The sequence below is a fragment of the Archocentrus centrarchus genome, chromosome 16, assembly GCF_007364275.1.
Source record: "Archocentrus centrarchus isolate MPI-CPG fArcCen1 chromosome 16, fArcCen1, whole genome shotgun sequence".
NCBI classification, from domain to species: domain Eukaryota; kingdom Metazoa; phylum Chordata; class Actinopteri; order Cichliformes; family Cichlidae; genus Archocentrus; species Archocentrus centrarchus.
This window is the reverse complement of record NC_044361.1, coordinates 37,739,142-37,757,196: the sequence shown is the minus strand read 5'-3', so window position 1 is coordinate 37,757,196 and position 18,055 is coordinate 37,739,142. Positions and strand designations below refer to the sequence as shown.

At 43.0% G+C, this 18,055-nt stretch overlaps 1 protein-coding gene across 1 annotated transcript in view; it reads right to left on the bottom strand.

The window, feature by feature from the left end:
• The window catches only part of adgrb1a (adhesion G protein-coupled receptor B1a), a 159,846-nt gene that overhangs the window by 104,359 nt on the left and 37,432 nt on the right, over window positions 1-18,055 (bottom strand). Inside the window, exons 2-3 of the mRNA XM_030750073.1 lie at window positions 1,771-1,929; window positions 984-1,088 (exon numbers count right to left, since the gene is read on the bottom strand). Coding sequence (XP_030605933.1) covers window positions 984-1,088; window positions 1,771-1,929 — 264 coding nt within the window. The remainder of the gene's footprint in view (window positions 1-983; window positions 1,089-1,770; window positions 1,930-18,055) is intronic.

The window sequence follows — 18,055 nt, the reverse complement described above, 5'->3', positions numbered from 1 at the left end:
AATAAGGAGGTGATTAGCCCAGCTTAGCACTGAGGGTTGACACCCAGTTTAATCTGTGTTTTTAGGGGTAGTTATGCTCTACAGTAGCTTTCAGCAGCCTGATCTCACATCACTGTCACCATGTTTGTTTGGAAATTGTCAAGAAATTGTTCCACCGTGTAGCCCTTGATGTGTAACAAATCACATACTGTATTTGTCTGTCAGTGACGTCTATGTCACAAGGGCCCATTTTATATGCTAAGCAACAGGGCTGGGTGTAAAGCATGAAAAAGTTAGATTAAGTAACATAATGCAATTCAATTAAGCACTTATTTAGCTCCATTTCCAAATAAGCAATCAGTTAAATGTATTATTTTTAATAAATGTTGCCACATTTCTCTGTTCCTTGTTGCTGGTTATGTGGTGGAATAAATGCTACTAATATCAGCTGAGTATGAAATGAAATAGAGTCATTACACTCAGAGGAAACTGTAGAGTAACACTGTAACATAACACATTTGTTTTTAATGGCTGTAATCTTGTAATGTAAGTTTATCTAGCAGAACTAAGCCAGGCTAAACTGACCCAAACTCAGGTCCATACTTTCAGCAAAGAAATGAAATTCGTCTTCCTCACAAATAAAAAGTTGGCAAAGCCCCAGACTGTTGAACTATTAGTCATGTTGGCTCTCTTGATTTTGGGTGGAGTATCACTTTTACAAAGAGGGAGGACTCCATTTGCTATGCTGTTTTATAGACAGGGCACCGCATCCTGCCATAACTTCACATAAAATACAATTTCACTATGTTCAGGCAGGGTCCATGTTGGAATTAGTCCATTGCAGACGAGACACTACTATGGGAGAATTTGATAGATGTGTTTTAAGTGAGTGCAGCTATCTATAATGTGGGTGTTGTGTTTGTTGTATGATATGCTGCACAAGTGGTCACCCAAGCTGCCACAGTGACTGATGCATGGGATCCCTCTGCGTCCCGTTGTCTTACCTGTCTGGGAGCTCTGCTGTCCGCTGCGAGGCTTGTCTACGTCATCACGCTTGCGGCTGTCCACCGAGCGAAGCGATTGGCTGCGAGAGAGATGGCGACCTTTGCCTAAAGGAGGGTGAGGCAAGGCCGGGGGGAGGAGGGGGCGGGGGTTAGCAATGAGCTCCTTCATTAATGCCTTATATTTGGGACACAACCGTGACGTGATTGGTCACCCAGAACAGCATCAGCCAAACTTGGGACTTGTGTTGTGCTGTCTGTGTTAATGTGCTGTGCATGTGCGCAGTAGTGTCTTTATATTGCCAGCTGTTGTATGCTCCTTGTGATGGCATAACTAAATAGAAAAGACATTCAATAACATCAACAGTAATTACTGTAATGTGATTTTTGAGTTATTTGTCAGACAGTCATGCACCGTCAGTTCTGTACAAATAAAGAAAGCTTTAATCAGTGAAACATTGCAGTGAAAGCACTTCTTGGTAAATGGTTTCAACATAACAGAGCTCAGATGTTGTCCCGTGTTGACATTCTGTCAGAAATCCTGAGCATGTCATTCTTATTTTTCATCGATCAAAGTCCCCTTTCCAACATGCACTCCTTAAGTCAAAACTCTGACTTATAGAGAATGAATACATAAGCAGATGAACAAGATGTTAAGAAAGGAAAGGTAAAGAAAAAATAGCCGTAAAGCACACTTTGCACACACCACATACTTGTATTTAACCACAGAGCTTAAAAGCATCCTCACTGACACACACGCAGAAATGGACACGAAGAATGAGAAGCTCACCGGTGCAGGACTGTGAGTTGCAGGGCCGGCCCTCCTCCAATACGCCCTCACACAGGTACGACTCCTCTGGAGGTGACTGACAGGTCCGAGTCCGGGTTTGGATCCCGCCACCACACTCGCTGCTGCACTGTGCCCACTGGCCCCACACACTCCAGCCACCTAGAGACACACAGACAGAAGTGGTTATCTATAAAGAACTGCATTGCTGTTAACTCTTCTTCTGAGATGCACGTTCATTTCTCAGCAGCAGTGTTTTTCAGTTGTAGTGACATGTGTTGTTGAGCTTATCTAATGGAGACTGATCTTCTAATCCTACAGTGTAAACCATGCAAAGCTTCAGTTTTGAAGAGCTGCCAAGGAGTATAGTGTGTAGGAAGAAATACGGCTTCAAGCAGAACCATCTTTGCTGGTTCAGTGTTGTAACAAAAAAAAGCAATATGTGGTGATCCTAACACAGCCATACTTTCATATTCTACACTCCAAGAGTTAGGCCATCCGGACACTGTGATGACTAGCCTGCATGTATGAATATTTCTGACCCTGTGTGGATTAGAGAAAATCCAAAATAAATTCAAACTTGTGCCCCCAGTAACTCTGTGCAAGCAGCCCGTGTAAATAAAGCATTTGAACTACAGTTGCTGTCTGCGTCTGAGTCCATCGACTCGGAGTTCATGACAGAATGCCAGGAACTCGAGATGGGACTCTGCAGATGCAGCAATGCTTCAAAATGCTCTCACTAACCAAGAAATAATGCTTGGCCAACACAAACAAATACTGTGTACACTGCTGGAACAGTATCAGGACTCTATCCAACCTCCAACCCCTGGCTGCTCACAATGCTCCATCCACCTCACCTCAACCTCGAACCACAACTCCCGCTAAAGCCTCTCCGGCTAAGCCACCTCCTTTCCAGGATGCCTCGTCCCTCACTCCCGAGTTCAATTGGTGGGGGGATTTTTTTTCTCCAGTGCTCATTAGTGTTTGGTCTTCTGCACTCTTTTTCCATAGTTCAGCTGAGATATTGTATTCAGTTAATCTTCTGAAGGGCAAAAGCCTATTTAGCCACCAGAGATTTCCACTTTACCTTTAACTACCCATAGCTGCTTATTTAAAGCTCCCAAGTTTCATGAAAATTTACTGCACTTTTGATGTTTCCCAGCTAAAACCTGTCACATCTAGTCCTCTGTGATAATTTCTGTAACTCTCTGCAAGCAGCTCTTATAAATAAAGCCTTTGAACTGTGGCTGCTGTCTGTATCTGGGTCCATCCACCTTCAGTTCATTATGACAATGTTTCTGAAACATCAGAAAATGAGGACACAGCCACAGAGGAGAGGAGGAGGTACTAAAAAATGGACTCAAACTAACTTTCAGCACTTGCAGGAGAGACTGACTCAGCCAGGTCTGCATCTCTGCTTTACCTCCTTATCTTTTTCCTTGAACCCACAACTGGAATAGTTCCCATAGAATTCTGAAAAGTTCCTAATATATTTAAGACTTCAAGAACAGTAAAAGTTATTGAGACTAACACAAATTTTACTGCAGTATATTGCACGTGTAATATGATCAGGGCTGTAGGTTGTTGAGAGATATACAGTGAAGGTGTAAACAAAGCACTTGTTTCTTCATCATCTTCTAACTACATATTAAAAATAACAGCAAACATAGCTGCTTATTTACAGAAGAATGTAGCCAACTGGCCTCTGGCTCCCTAACCAATCAGCACATCTCACTTTTCCTTGTTTTAAAGACTAAATGGAGAAGCTAAATAAGATAAGATAGTGTTTATTTGTCACATGCACAGTTATACACAGTACAATGCACAGTGAAATGTATTTTGTACCTGCAACCTTATATACACACACATATAAATAAGAAGAATAAAAATAAAAAAAAGTAATTCACACTATACACTATACTCTATATACTATACACTATACACACTTTTTAAATTATAATATTTACACTGTGCAATAATAGTCCAGTTAGGGCTCAGAGTTGAGCAGACGGATGGCTTGTGGGTAAAAACTCTTCTTCAACCTTTCAGTCTTAGCCCTCAGGCAGCGGTAACGCCGGCCTGATGGGAGCAGGGAGAAGAGAGAGTGTCCGGGGTGGCTGGGCTGTTTTAGGATCTTCATGGCCCTCAGCCTGCACTGCTTGGTGTAAATGTCCTGCAGGTTGGGGAGGGTGGTTCTGATGGTCCGTTCAGCTGAACGAACCACCCTTTTTAGGGCCATGAAGTCCTGCTTGGTGCAGTTTCCCATCCAGGTGGTGATGCTCCCACGCATGATGCTCTCGATGGTGCAGGTGTAAAAGTTCCTGAGCACCTTGAGTGGGAGCTTGAAGTCTCTCAGCCGCCTGAGGAGGTAGAGACGCTGTCTGGCCTTCTTCACAGTGATGTTTATGTGATGAGTCCAGGACAGGTCCTGTGAGATGGTCACTCCCAGGTATTTGAAGGTGTCCACTCTTTCCACCTCAGCACCACTGATGACAAGTGGATGGTAGTCCCTCTGCTGCTTCCTGCTGAAGTCCACGATCAGTTCCTTTGTTTTGCTGACGTTGAGCAGGAGGTGGTTCTCCTGGCACCAGTTCTCCAGGCGGGAGACCTCTCTCCTGTAGGCTGTCTCCTCATTGTGAGAGATTAGTCCCACAACAGCAGTGTCGTCAGCAAACTTGATGATGACGTTGAACTCTGACGTGGCCTCGCAGTCATGGGTGTACAGTGAGTACAGCAGAGGGCTGAGCACACAGCCTTGGGGGGATCCAGTGTTGAGGGTGAGGGAGGATGAGGTGAGGTGACCCACTCGTACCACCTGTGGTCTGCTGGTCAGGAAGCTGTGAACCCACCTGCACAGGGATGGGCCCAGGCCCAGGTCCAGCAGCTTAGAGACCAGCCTGGAGGGAACTATGGTGTTGAATGCTGAGCTGTAATCTACAAACAGCACTCTCACATAGTTCCCCTTACCAGTGTCTATGTGTGAAAGGGTCTTGTGGAGGAGGAAGGATATGGCGTCATCTGTGGATCTGTCTGGCCGGTATGCAAACTGTAGTGGGTCGAGGGTGGTGGGCAGTGAGGAGGTGATGAATGTCTTGATGAGTCTCTCAAAACACTTCATCACCACAGAGGTGAGTGCTATGGGCCTGAAGTCATTGGGGCTGCTGGGGTGTGGTTTCTTTGGGACAGGGACTATGATGGACTTTTTAAAGCAGGTGGGAATCACACACAGTTTCAGTGAGAGGTTGAATATCAGTGTAAACACAGGTGCCAGCTGGTCAGCGCAGGTCTTAAGGACACGTCCGCTAATACCGTCTGGTCCAGCCGCTTTCCTGGTGTTTACACGTCTAAACGCCCTCCTCACGTCGCGCTCCGGCACAGTGAGTGTCTCCGCCCCTCCGGCCGGGAGCGCAGCAGGCTGTCGGCTTCCCGACTCAAAGCGCGCAAAGAAGATGTTGAGTTCATCAGCCAGAGAAGCGTCGGCACTCACCGGGTGTGTGTGTGGTGCTTTGTAGTCCGTGATGGTGCGTAGTCCCTGCCACAGTCCCCTGGGGTCAGACTGTTGTAGTTGCTGTTCCAGTCTGCGGCCGTAGCGATGTTTAGCCTCTTTCACCGCTCTGCGGACGTTGTATGATGCAACCTTGTAGTCCTCCATGTTCCCAGAGGCGAGGCCGGAGTTGTAGGCAACGGTGCGGGACCTCAGGGCGTCGCGGACAGATTTATCCACCCACGGCTTCTGGTTGGGAAAAGTCCTGATGGTCCTCCTAAGTGAAGTGTCTTCAACAACTTTCCCAATAAATCCCACAACAGTTTCCGTAAAATCCTCGATGTCTCCGCCCGCGCTGCTGCGAAACATGTCCCAGTCGGTTGAATCCAACGCACCCTGCAGAGCGGCCTCTGTTTGATCAGACCACCGTGTCACTTCTCTCACAGCAGGGGGGTCCTGCCTGAGCCGTTGTTTGTATTTCGGCATGAGAAGGACAGAGGTGTGGTCAGACTTCCCAAAAGGCGGAAGAGGCTTTGCTTTGTAGCCATCTTTGAATGGAGAATAGCAGTGGTCTAGGGTCCTCTCTCCTCTGGTGGGGCAGTCGATGTGTTGAATCAACTCCGGTATCAGCTTTTTCAAGTTTGCACTGTTAAAGTCCCCGGCTACGATGAGAGCCGCATCACGCTGGTTAGCCTGATAGGTGGAAATCGCCTCATGTAGCTCGGATAGTGCAGTGTTTGTGTCCGCCTGAGGTGGAATATAGACGGCGCTGAAGATGACCGAAGTAAACTCGCGGGGCAGGTAGTGGGGACGGCATTTCAGGGTTAGGAGCTCCAGGTTAGGTGAACATGATTGTTTCAGAAGGACAACATTCCTACTGTCACACCAGTTGTTATTAATCATTAGGCACACACCTCCTCCTCTTGATTTTCCAGACTCACTCGTTCTGTCCGTGCGATGAACACTGAAGAACTCCGACGGCTGTACGGCGTGGTCCGGTATGAGGGGAGTCAGCCATGTCTCCGTGAGACAGATGATGTTGCAGTCCCTTATGTCCCTCTGAAACTGTATCCTGGCCCTGAGTTCATCCAGCTTGTTATCCAGTGACTGGACATTAGCCAACAGGATGCTCGGCAGTGGCGTTTGGTGCGCTCTGCGCCTCAGCCTCTCTCTTACGCCGGCTCTTTTCCCTCGGGGCCTTGTCCGTGACCTGGTCCGTCCTTTGTTTGAGCTGGCCCACTGGAAACGCAGTATGTCCTGAGGCCAAGTCGGGTCGGGAGAAAAAGGTGTCAGAATACAGCCAGAGTGCTGTATTCTGATATTAAAAAGAGTCTGTCTGTCATACGTGATATGACACAGAGCAGGCGGAATTATAAAGTCAAAAATTAGAGCTAAACCTAATATATACAAACAAAGCGTAGGAGCAGGTACGACGGCTGCTGACCTCACCGGCGCCATCTTGGTTTGATGATTCAGCAAATCTATTTGCTGACGGGAAACAGAAATGCACAGAGGACATGGAAATAAAAAAAAAAAGACATTTAAATGTCAGGAAAACAGCTGTATTCCTCTTTCGATATTGTCTCCATTTCTCTTTTTCAATTCCATTTTTATGCACAAAAGTTGCCCAGTCAAAAAAACCCAGTGTAGTCCCCAGGCATCGATTAATATTGTTAAAGCTACTGGCACTGCTCATTTACACAGACGGTGTCCTTTAGTGACTGTGTGATGTATTAAGCAGGGCCAGCGTTACTGCGATTCCTGCTGCTATTCTGGAGCGTCGGGTTTTACCCAAACCACAGCCTTCCATACCCCAAACCAAGAGTTTGATCAATGAGTGAAAGTAAAAAGTGAAATAAAGTAGATGGATTTTTTTTTTAATAGAAATACAAAATACTTAAAACCACCAACACAAGGCACCAACTGGCACCATCACATTGTCTGTGATGGGGAGATGCATCTTGGGATAAGAATGCACAAAATACAGAAACTACCAAGGTCCAGGCATCTACAGGATATTGCACCACACCGAGGAGAACAAACAGCTGAACAACAACCCTCCCTGGAAAGCTCCACAGGTTCAAGTCTCAACCCAGATGCATAATGAAGAAGAAGCCAGGTTCATGGAGGTGACAGACACCTCAGTGCATCCTAAACGGGCATACACACAGCAACAGACCGCACAATATTACTGAAATACAGTGACCAGTGACGACTGCAACAATGTGAAGTGGGCAAGTCCTTTTTTTTTTGATCTCAACTTTGAGGTGAGTTGAACTACCAACAGGAATGAAGTGTGACTGACCCCTGGTAGGACAGTAAATACATTAGAGGGCTATTTTCACAATAAAAGCCTGGGATGGCCACATATGGGGAGAACCTATAACAGTAGGACACAGTGCAGTCATCAGACCTACCAAGGGTCTGATGTCCAAGAATTAGCAGTCAAACTATTCTTATACATATGAAGGACCTGGTTTATCAAAAAGGTACTAAAGCATTAAAGAAGCAGCTAGTGGATGAGACACGGAGTTTAAGTAAGCCTGCATCAGACTGATGATATCTAACAGCAAAAGAGGATCTGAGAGATTTTTCCTCTAAAACAGAGATGTGATGAATGCCATTGTCACTGTGAAATTCCCTGTTTGGCCATTGTGATTTAATGTCCTCCATTAAGATGTGTGCTGATATGAGGAGTAGCGGGCAGAGCACTGTCTGAATGTCTCGTCTCTCTTTCTCTCACTGCGTGTGTCCTGCATGCTCATAAATGTTTAATGGCACAGACAGATGCCTTTCAGCCCCCTCAGGCGATGGCAAATATGTATTAATCTGCATGAATAGAACATGAAGTTGGCCAACATCCAGACACACACATTTTTAATTACTTGCAAATCAATTTCCTTTAGGGTGAGGCCCTGAATCAGGGAGGGCACTGTGGAGAGCACTTGATTCAGTTGAAAGAGTCGCACACTCGCGCACACACACACACACACACACACACACACACATTTCAATTCCTCTACAGCTGTGTGTCATCTCACCATGTCAGCGTTGTGAGTCAAACTTTATGGACTGAAAGAGACAGATCGCAGTGAAAAAAGTGTCAATGATTTTCTTTCCCTTCAGAGATGAAATTAGCAGCACCAGCGATCACAGTCGATATGTGTTTGTTGTCAGCAGACTGACCGAGTGTTGACCAAGTGTTTACTTATAGCTGTGAAACTGGATTTGATCATGTTTCTGTGACTGCACTCATTCAGTGAATAACCAGTGCAGGAAGACAACTCCCCAACAAATCAAAGGCAATGCAACTACTGAAGCAATGAAGTCATTCCAGCTGTCAGAGCCAGCATGAAGAAGCAGTTCAGGTCACTGTCCATCATTCTACATGTTAATATTTTAGCCATCTTGAAGTTGGTGGAGTGGCAGTTCTGTGGCTGGAGGTGAGAGAGGGGCGTTACATGAAATAATAGAAGCAGGGTGAGCATTCCGTTATTATTATGAAAACTAATTTATGCACATGATATGATGATGTAGAATGACAACCCCTGAGGCAAACTGGAAGAAGCTGACTGCTGCCACTTAAGATAACACAGTCAATTTCCAAAATAAAACTTCCTGTAGAGCCTGTATCTCTGATAATTACATCAGTGCAACTGGTGTTAATGTGTTAATGTGTGTGTATATGACACAAAGATCATTTTCACTGGAAAGCAAAAGGTGAAAAATGTAATTGGCGTGACCCAGTTAGATATTCTGCTTGACCTGAATCCAACCTGTGCATACAAAACCCTCTGCATGGTATCACAGCTTTTATCTACCCTTTGTGTGGTTGCCCATTATAGAATGTAAACAATAGTGCATGAATAGTGCAGCTGTTCTTTACGTTAAATTGTCAAGCCTACATAAATTGCACGCAATTTTCATTTTATTATTTATAAATAAACAGTCATTGTTGTCTTCATGATATTGCACTTTTTCTTAATTAATTTAGGAAGGATGTGCTGTCTCAGAATGACTTTGTTACCTTGTGTATGATAAAGTTCAGTCACATAACTGCGTTTTATAAGCGCAGAAAAATGCAGCTAGTTTGTTTTTTGACTTCACTCCCTGAAAATATAATAAACACAAAAATTAGCTTGTGATGATCGCTGAGAGCCATGGGTGGATGCTGGGCTGATGGAGGGGTCGACACAGCATGAAGCAATGAGTCTCCAAACAGGAAGTGGGTGTCTGAGGAAAGTGAAGCATGCTAGCGTGTAGCCTAAAATAGCTCAAAGGTTTTTCCACATTTAAACTGACTTCCATAACCTGTAACTGAGATGAATTAAGAAAGACCTCAGTGGATCATTACAATCTCTCCATCCAGTTAATAAACATAACTGAGTTATAGATTACTTATATAACTGAGTGGCAGTTATGTAAGTATAGTCCTAAGTGTATGTGAAGTATGTGACTGGCATATTACTGCACTTTTGATGTTTCTTTTCTTTGTTATTAACATTACGTGATAATCTTTGATAATGAGAGACCTTAGACAAAGAAATTCATAAATAAGAATAAATAGAATTAAAGAAAAAAAATCACATAACATCGACTGACACTGATGACCTCATATAACAATTTCAGAAAGAGGAAAAGGAAGTGTCTGAATCTGTGGTCTGACGCGGCAAAATTCCATGAGAGGAGATTCCAGCAAAGAGCAGGCAGAAGATTCCTATCAATCCCAAATAGGAACAGGGAATACCAGAAAAACTAAAGTACAAAATTGCCAGAAATAGAAAGGAAAGCTTAATTATGATTATCTGACAACTGGGGAGCATTTGGTGTAATTAACTTACAGGACCCAGGTGAGTCAAAGATTAGAGGCTAACAGAATCTGACAGGAAACAGCAGAACAGAACCCAGAATCATGACACTTTATGATATTCCACAGGACATGCTAACATGACATTTTGTGCGCTCTAATAAGGTGTAATGCTCTCTGCTGGTTTCTTTCATGTGATGATGTGTTATCAGTTTGAGTCGGTTTACTGGCGCTGTGGGTTTGTTTGAGACCTGAACTGAAGAGCGAATTGGTGCCGCGTGTGTGATGTGGAGGTTTTTAGTGCACTCCTGTGTGAGGTACGTGGCAAACGCTGCAGGAAAGAGGGCTCGGCTCGGAGAGCCGCCTTCATCTGTGTTTCTGCCGGACCAGTCACCAGAAAGGGAATGTCATTACCATGACAACGAGATGTCGCCGTCATCCACTGCTGTTCCAGTGTTATCACATGAATGCCTGAGACAGGATGTCACATTTTAAGTTGGGAAAGAAAAAGGAAAAGTAATGAAGAAAACAGAGATTTCAAAGAGGAAGAAACCGACTGAGCCTCACTCACAGCGCACTGACCTGCTCAAGAATAATGTGTAGAGTTTTCTTATCACCAAAAAATATAATTAAAGGAGTCAAAGCAACAATGGATTTATATACTAACAAGTACTGTGTATATATCAAAGCCAGACCCAGAATCTGAGTCCTCTGTGCTATAGAGCTCCACAGTAGTGAACCACACTGTTACACATCAATGTGTTTACATCTGCCACTCAGAATAAATGCATAAGTTCCTCCTGTTCTAGGAATCTTTGTTTTATTTTCTAAGAATAAAACCACATATTTGTTATTTTTTCAAGAGACAATCTATTGACCTTTATTTACAGTGGCTTGCAAAAGTATTCATACCCCTTGAACTTTTCCATATTTTGTCACATTACAACCACAAACATAAATATATTTCACTGGAATTTAATGTGAAAGACCAACACAAAGTGGTATACGATTGTGAAGTGGAAAGAAAATTATACATGATTCAAAACATTTTTTACAAATAAAAAACTGAAAAGTGTGGTGTGAAAAAGTATTGAGCCATGAGAACTTCATGATGCTGTTTACTCCCCAATATTCTCCTAACCAACCTCTGAGGCCGTCATAGAGCAGCTGTATTTGTACTGAGATTAGATTACACACAGGTGGACTCTTTGTAGTCATTAGCAGTCATCAGGCAACTTCTGAATGCAATTGTTTGCACTCAGAGAAAAGGGGGCTGAATACTTTTGCACACCACACTTTTCAGTTTTTTATTTGTAAAAAATGTTTTGGATCATGTATAATTTTCTTTCCACGTCACAATTGTAACCACTTTGTGTTGGTCTTTCACATTAAATTCCAGTGAAATATGTTTATGTTTGTGGTTGTAATGTGACAAAATATGGAAAAGTTCAAGGGGTATGAATACTTCTGCATGCCACTGTATGCCTGAGTGTGTTCACACTGGGGTAAGCCTCTGGCCTCATATAAAATTCACCTAGTAGCACTCTGAAATTCTCCTGCTTCTTTGCTTTTCCGCTCGTCTCTGACCCTGCTGTTTGGTCCCCGTTCAAATCATTATTTTTACATTTAAAGAATATATTTACACCATATCCTCCTGAGACCTTATGTCCTCTGCACTGGTCACAAAAAAAAAGTTCAATTGAAAGATAATTTTTTCCTCCGTTCTCAGGAGGATTTCTGCTCAAATCCAACAACAGCACAGGCTGAATGTTTAATATCTACCAAGTGACCAACACCACTCAGAGGATCAGGTTCAGGGTTCAGCTGCATTTTAGTCACAGATTAAACAAACTGGAAGACAGTTCCTTTGATAAGTTCTTGAATCCCCAAACCTTCACTATCACAGTATGGGATTTTTGGCTTTTAATTGTTTTGCAATTCTTGGCAATCGGTGGTCAAGAAAGAAAGAAAGAAAGAATGAAAGAAGGGGGGGGGGGGGGGGGGGGGGGGGGGGGTATTTAGACCTCTGGTCCCCTTCACTGCTGAACAAAGGGCAGTTTTCCATGTGAACAAAACACAGATTTTTACTGAAGTCCTTCTTTTAGGGGGAACTAAAGTGAGCTTTGTGCAACATAATAACCTTCAGCTACTCTCCTGAATCATTTTGGTTTATTGTGAACAAATATGCTTCATCAATAAAGAGAAGGATGAACTGCAGTTTGGAGCAGAGGACCAGTGCTTTTCCTGTCAAATGAAGGCTTTATCAAGGCAAGAGGGAAAAATAAGTGGGGGGGGGGGGGGGGGGGGGGGCATTTACAGATAAGATTCATTCTTCTCCGGGGGGGGGCTGAAAAGAGTGAACTTTTTTTTCCCCGTTTTCTTTCCTTCCCAGTAATCAGAGTCAGAAAGGGTGAAGGGGGTGGGGGTGGGGTAGAGTAATGCAGTGTTGTCTTTCTCCCTCTGCAAGGACATTTCATTATATTCTCAATAATTCAGATGGGGTCTTTTGTCAGCACACTCCCTGGTAGCAGGAGTGACTGCAGAGTCCACGCCACCTCAGTATTCCTTAGACTCACCCCTCCCACTTCACCTCCCAAAGCCTCCTCTTTATTTTGACCTTCAGTTGTCTTCAAAAACACACACATTCCCCTTCACTGCTGTGTGTGTGGGTGAGAGTGGCTGCGCAGTTCACTGGGTGCACGCATGTGAATCAGGAGCTTTTTTTGTGTCTATAATGAACTTCCTGAAAGTCACCTTCGCCTCCTGTTTGGAGTGATGGGATAAGTGGACGGGCATCTCCTGTTACAGCTCCAGTTTCTGCACCTTTGAAATCATCAATAGGTGCCATCAACCACACACACACACACACACGTACATCTTATAGATACGGTTACTGCAGACTTATTGATTGAGAAGCGTGTGCATGTGTGCACAGAGCTGTAATGGGAAGGAAAAAGATGAAATATGATGTTGACAGCTGTTGAGGAAACAAGCAGGCAGCTGGGGGGGGTTGGAGAGTTGGAGTGGAAATGTTAAAGACAGAGACATGAGGACAGGAGGAAATAATCATGAAAACATGAAACTCGGGCAGAAAAATGTGGTGAGCGGTTCACACAAAGCTGCATGGCTGAATGAAGGATAAGGCGAGTGCTGACACCCAGAGGACAGAAGCAGTCAACTGCATGGCAGAGATAACAGGCGGTGAAAGGAGGGAGTGGAGAGGGGAGGAGAGAAGGAGATGAAGGCAGACAGGAACAGAAAGGGGGGGGGGGGGGGGGGTGTTTGGACAGATAAGATGAAAGAGGGGAAATGAAAAGAGTGCAGAGAATAGTAGGATTCTGTCACCATGTTAGAATCCTCCAAGAATGAAAATGCTCATGTGTAAGCATCCTCATAAAAGAGGGAATTATGCTCCCACATTTATTTTTATTGACTGTGTGTTCATTTGCAGCAGCAGGAGATTATTTTCATTATGTCATATTTCTTAGAGACAATATGCTGTTAAATTCAACAGACTGACACTGCTGACTGGCTGTAATACATTACTAATGTAAACTGCATGTTATAATTGACTGTATATTATAATATTAACAGATGCTTTCTGAATGAATAGGATGGAAATGGTTTCTCACATTGCCTGTAAGGGAAAACAAGGGCTTTATATAACAGATTCCTCAAGCTTCACACTATCAAAATAAAGCCATGATTGTCAGTTTTTTAAAATTCTGCATCCAACTGTAAGTGTAACGCAGCGCTCTGGAATCACCTCTCAGCAACCAGCAGGGCATCGGCAGCCCGTCTAGGGTTCGGGTTCTAAACAGGCATATTTTCAGAAACTAGAAGATCCGACCGTCCCCTGAACCTCGACGCGTCGCTGGTGACCTGGTGTATGTTAACTGAGCCCAAACCATGAAATAATTGATAGAAAATGTTTATATTTCTAAACTGGAGTTTTTATTGAACCTTCTGACAAATTAAAAGACAGAAATAAATTAAATATCAATTTGGATATGACTTTTAATTAGCATCATTTCTGCAACAACTGGCATTTTCTGCTATTTTTCTTTTTTTTTTTTTTTTAATGTACTTTATGTAATTTATTTAAGTTTCTTGGGGAAAAGAAATAACACTGATGATGTAGTGGTCTCAAAAACTGCCCAAAACTCAGATATATTACAATTAGCATAACAGGGTGAAGAGGCCAATGGCAGCAAACAGAAGATTAAACATTATCTTATCAAAAGATGTTATTTCCACTAAGACATCTTTTTTGTTCTTCAACTCCACTAGACTAATTTTGTATGATTAATAGTTCCAAATAATCGTTATGGCTCAGCCTCGATGAGCCTCGATGCAGCTCCTCAGTTTATCCATTGTCAGAGACAAACCCTTCCCCACTTTCTTTTGACTGCCTGCCTCATGTACATGACATGAGAAAGTTGTGTGTGTGTGTGTGTGTGTGTGTGTGTGTGTGTGTGTGTGTGTGTGTGTGTGTGTGTGTGTGTGTGTGTGTGTGTGTGTGTGGTTGATGGCACCTATTGATGATTTCAAAGGTGCAGAAACTGGAGCTGTAACAGGAGATGCCCGTCCACTTATCCCATCACTCCAAACAGGAGGCGAAGGTGACTTTCAGGAAGTTCATTATAGACACAAAAAAAGACCATATTAGGAATATCCCCTATCTATGATATCATACAGAACCAAGAGTATTAAAAAAAAAGTGTGCATGAAGTCCTGAATGTTTGTCTCACAGAGATCACCTATAACCTCATAATTTGAAACTGTGGTCATGTTTAATATGAGCATCCACCACTGTAACAGTACACATGTGACAGAGCAAAGATTCCTGCCTCAAGGGGATGAAGGCAGCTCACATTTTACATACACTTATCCACACAGTCACTAGACTCAGACCAGTGCAATGTTTTTATTTGTATCCATTTTTATTATTTCATTACTGGCACTAACTTGCTACACATGAAATTTCCTCCTTAGCAGCAACAAAAATGTAACTACTGATTGTTATTAACTCAGTAATGGTCTCTTCTAACTGTTCACTCTTGTCTCTACATGTAGCTCAATTCTGTATTCTACATCTAAATTAAATAATAAACCCATAAATAAAATCTTAACACAACTGCCTCCCATTCATCAGCCTCTTCCTGTTGAATGGGAAGTTTAACCTGTTAGTGAACTAGCCAGTGTGCGCCCAGTCAGCTCCTCTGCCAGTGCCAGGCACTGTAACCTGTAAGCACAGTAACCCTCATAATGCCCCAGCAGCATTCTGCTCCAAATCCACTGGTTTCAGTTATGAATCTTTAAAAAAGAAAAGGGCTCTGCAAATATGGTTTGAGATTTTTTGTTTGTGTTTTAGAAAAGGTAGAAACAACCGGCTTCTGAAGGTTACAGCAAATGTTACTCAAAAAATATAATGAAGGAACGTACGGTATTAATGTGTCCCAGTGCATGCAGGTCACGCTTTTAGCAAGTTTTAACGACAGAAATCTTGGGTCTCTGTTTCTTTGACCAGGAGAAAAATGACATCATTAAGGTTCCTGTTGACTGTCCAACACCCCACCCCCAACCTCCAAAAGAGAAATTTAAAGCATTGAAGACCCAGCATAACATATCACAGTTAGAACATTTTGTTTGAAGCTTTGTCTACAATTGTTAATTAGTTATCAAATTAATTATACTTTGAATAACTAAGAAGTGTGCAGAGTGATTGTCCATCATTCAACCACTGAACCATCACTGAGGAACACAGACGTGCATAACATGTTTCAACATAATGCTAATGTTTCCACCTTTACTACTCACACTTTCATGTTAAGTGAAGAACAAATTGAACTGTTTTTCAGTGTTGCATTTTTGAGTTTTGTGGCTCTGTTTTGTGAAATTGTGCCAAAAATAAGGCGACATCAATAAAAGGACGTGATAAGCTTAGAGGCATGTGATGGATCAGACTATTTTCAAATTGAAAAGCAGTTTAAATGGCATCAGTTCTTAACTCCCCATCCTTGCTGATAATTTTCTGTTGCTTCATTACTATATGTGACATCTGGCATTGTCAAACAGCTTTAACAAAAGTAACTGTCACTTATTGCAATAATATGAACAATACAGCACCTGCTTTGAATGTTCCCAGTTCATTAAATGGATGTCATCAGTCGTTCCTTGTCTACAGCCTTACCCACCTAATAAGAAGTGAAAATGCTTCAAACCACACTCACAGAGACAAGAACTTCTCACCTGACTTCCTCCACTGTTTCACTCTTGTCAGAGATAAAAGGCTTGTGAAATAGCATTTAGAGCATCATGGGACACTAAATTTCTCATTGAAAGCTAAAATTGTTTTAGGTGTGCTAACAGCTCCTAAAGGTGCCTTTCATTGCTGGTTTTATACAATTTCCTCCCACCACACTGGAATCACTTATTGTCAGACATGTTGAAATTATATCAAAACACAGTAACTAGCTGCGATTGCGGAGGAACACTGGCTGAATATTAACAGACACAGGCATTTTATTGTTTTAAACACAGAATAATTTTTTTTAGCACAGTAAATATATGGCTTTATGGTTCTATTTAAACATGACAAGACAGACACATTAAGTGCCACGGTCCTCATCCTCGTGACTAACAGCTGACTTGCTTATATGGGGTGGCTGTAGCTCAGGACGTAGCGCAGGTCACCTACTAATTGGAAGGTTGACGGTTCAATCCCTGGCTGCTCCAGTCTGTACGCCAAAGTATCCTTGGGCAAGATACCAAACCCCAAGTTGCTCTGTGATGCAACTGTTGGAGTGTGAACATCTGATCGAAAGCACTTGCATGAATGATATTCAAGGAGATTGAGATCTGGACTTTTACCAGGCCATTGCTACACAGTTATTCTTTTCTTTTTCAGCCATTCTGTTATAGATTTGCTGCTGGGCTTGGGATCATTGTACTGTTGCATGACCCTGTTTTGGCCAAGCTTTAGCTGTTATGCAGATGACCTCACATCTAGAATACTTTGCTATACAGAGCAGCATGGTCAACTCAGTGACTGCAAAGTGCCCAGGTCCTGTGGCTGCAATACAAGCCCAAATCATCACCCCTCCACCACCGTGCTGACAGCTGGTAAAAGGTTTTTGTGCTGATATGCTGTGTTTGTTTTTTCACCAAATTTGGTGCGGTGTATTATGGTGAAACATCTCCACTTTGGTCTTGTCTGTTGAAAGTACATTATTACAAGAGTCTTGTGGTTTTTTCAGATGCAACTTTGCAAACAAAATCTGTGCTGCCATGTTCTTTTTAGAGAGGTGTTGTAAATGGACTAGTGCTTAGATAGTGCTTTTGTATCTGAGCACTCAAAGCACTTCATACAACATGTTTGCATTTACACATTCACACAAGCACTTCCTTCTATAGTGTTTACTATCTAACATTCACAAACAGTCAAACTCCAACAGCTGCGTCGGAGAGCAATGTGGGGATTACTATCTTGCCCAAAAACATTTTGGCATGCAGACTGGAGCAGTCAGGAATCAAACCACCAACTTTCCAATTAGTAGATGACCTGCTCTACCTCCTGAGACACAGCCACCCTTGGCAACTAAGCTACTTGGTCACTTCATGACCCTAATGTTCAGTTTTGGTTTCATCTGACCACCGCACTTTCTCCAAAGCCCTCTCTGAATCATTCAGATATTCACTGGCAAACTTGACATGGGCCTGTACATGTGCTTTCTTGAGCTGGGGGACCTTGTGGGTGCTACAAGATTTCAGTCCATTACCGTGTAGTGTGTTACCAATGGTGTCCTTGGTGACTGTGGTCTCAACTGTCTTCAGGTCACTAGCAAAGCTCCTGTCCTGTGTATTTTTGGACTGATCCACTACCTTCTTCATGATCATCCTCACCCCATGAGCCACAACCTTACATCGAGCTCCAAACTGAGGGTGACTGATGCTCATTTTATATATTTTTCTTCAATTTCCAAATAATCGCACCT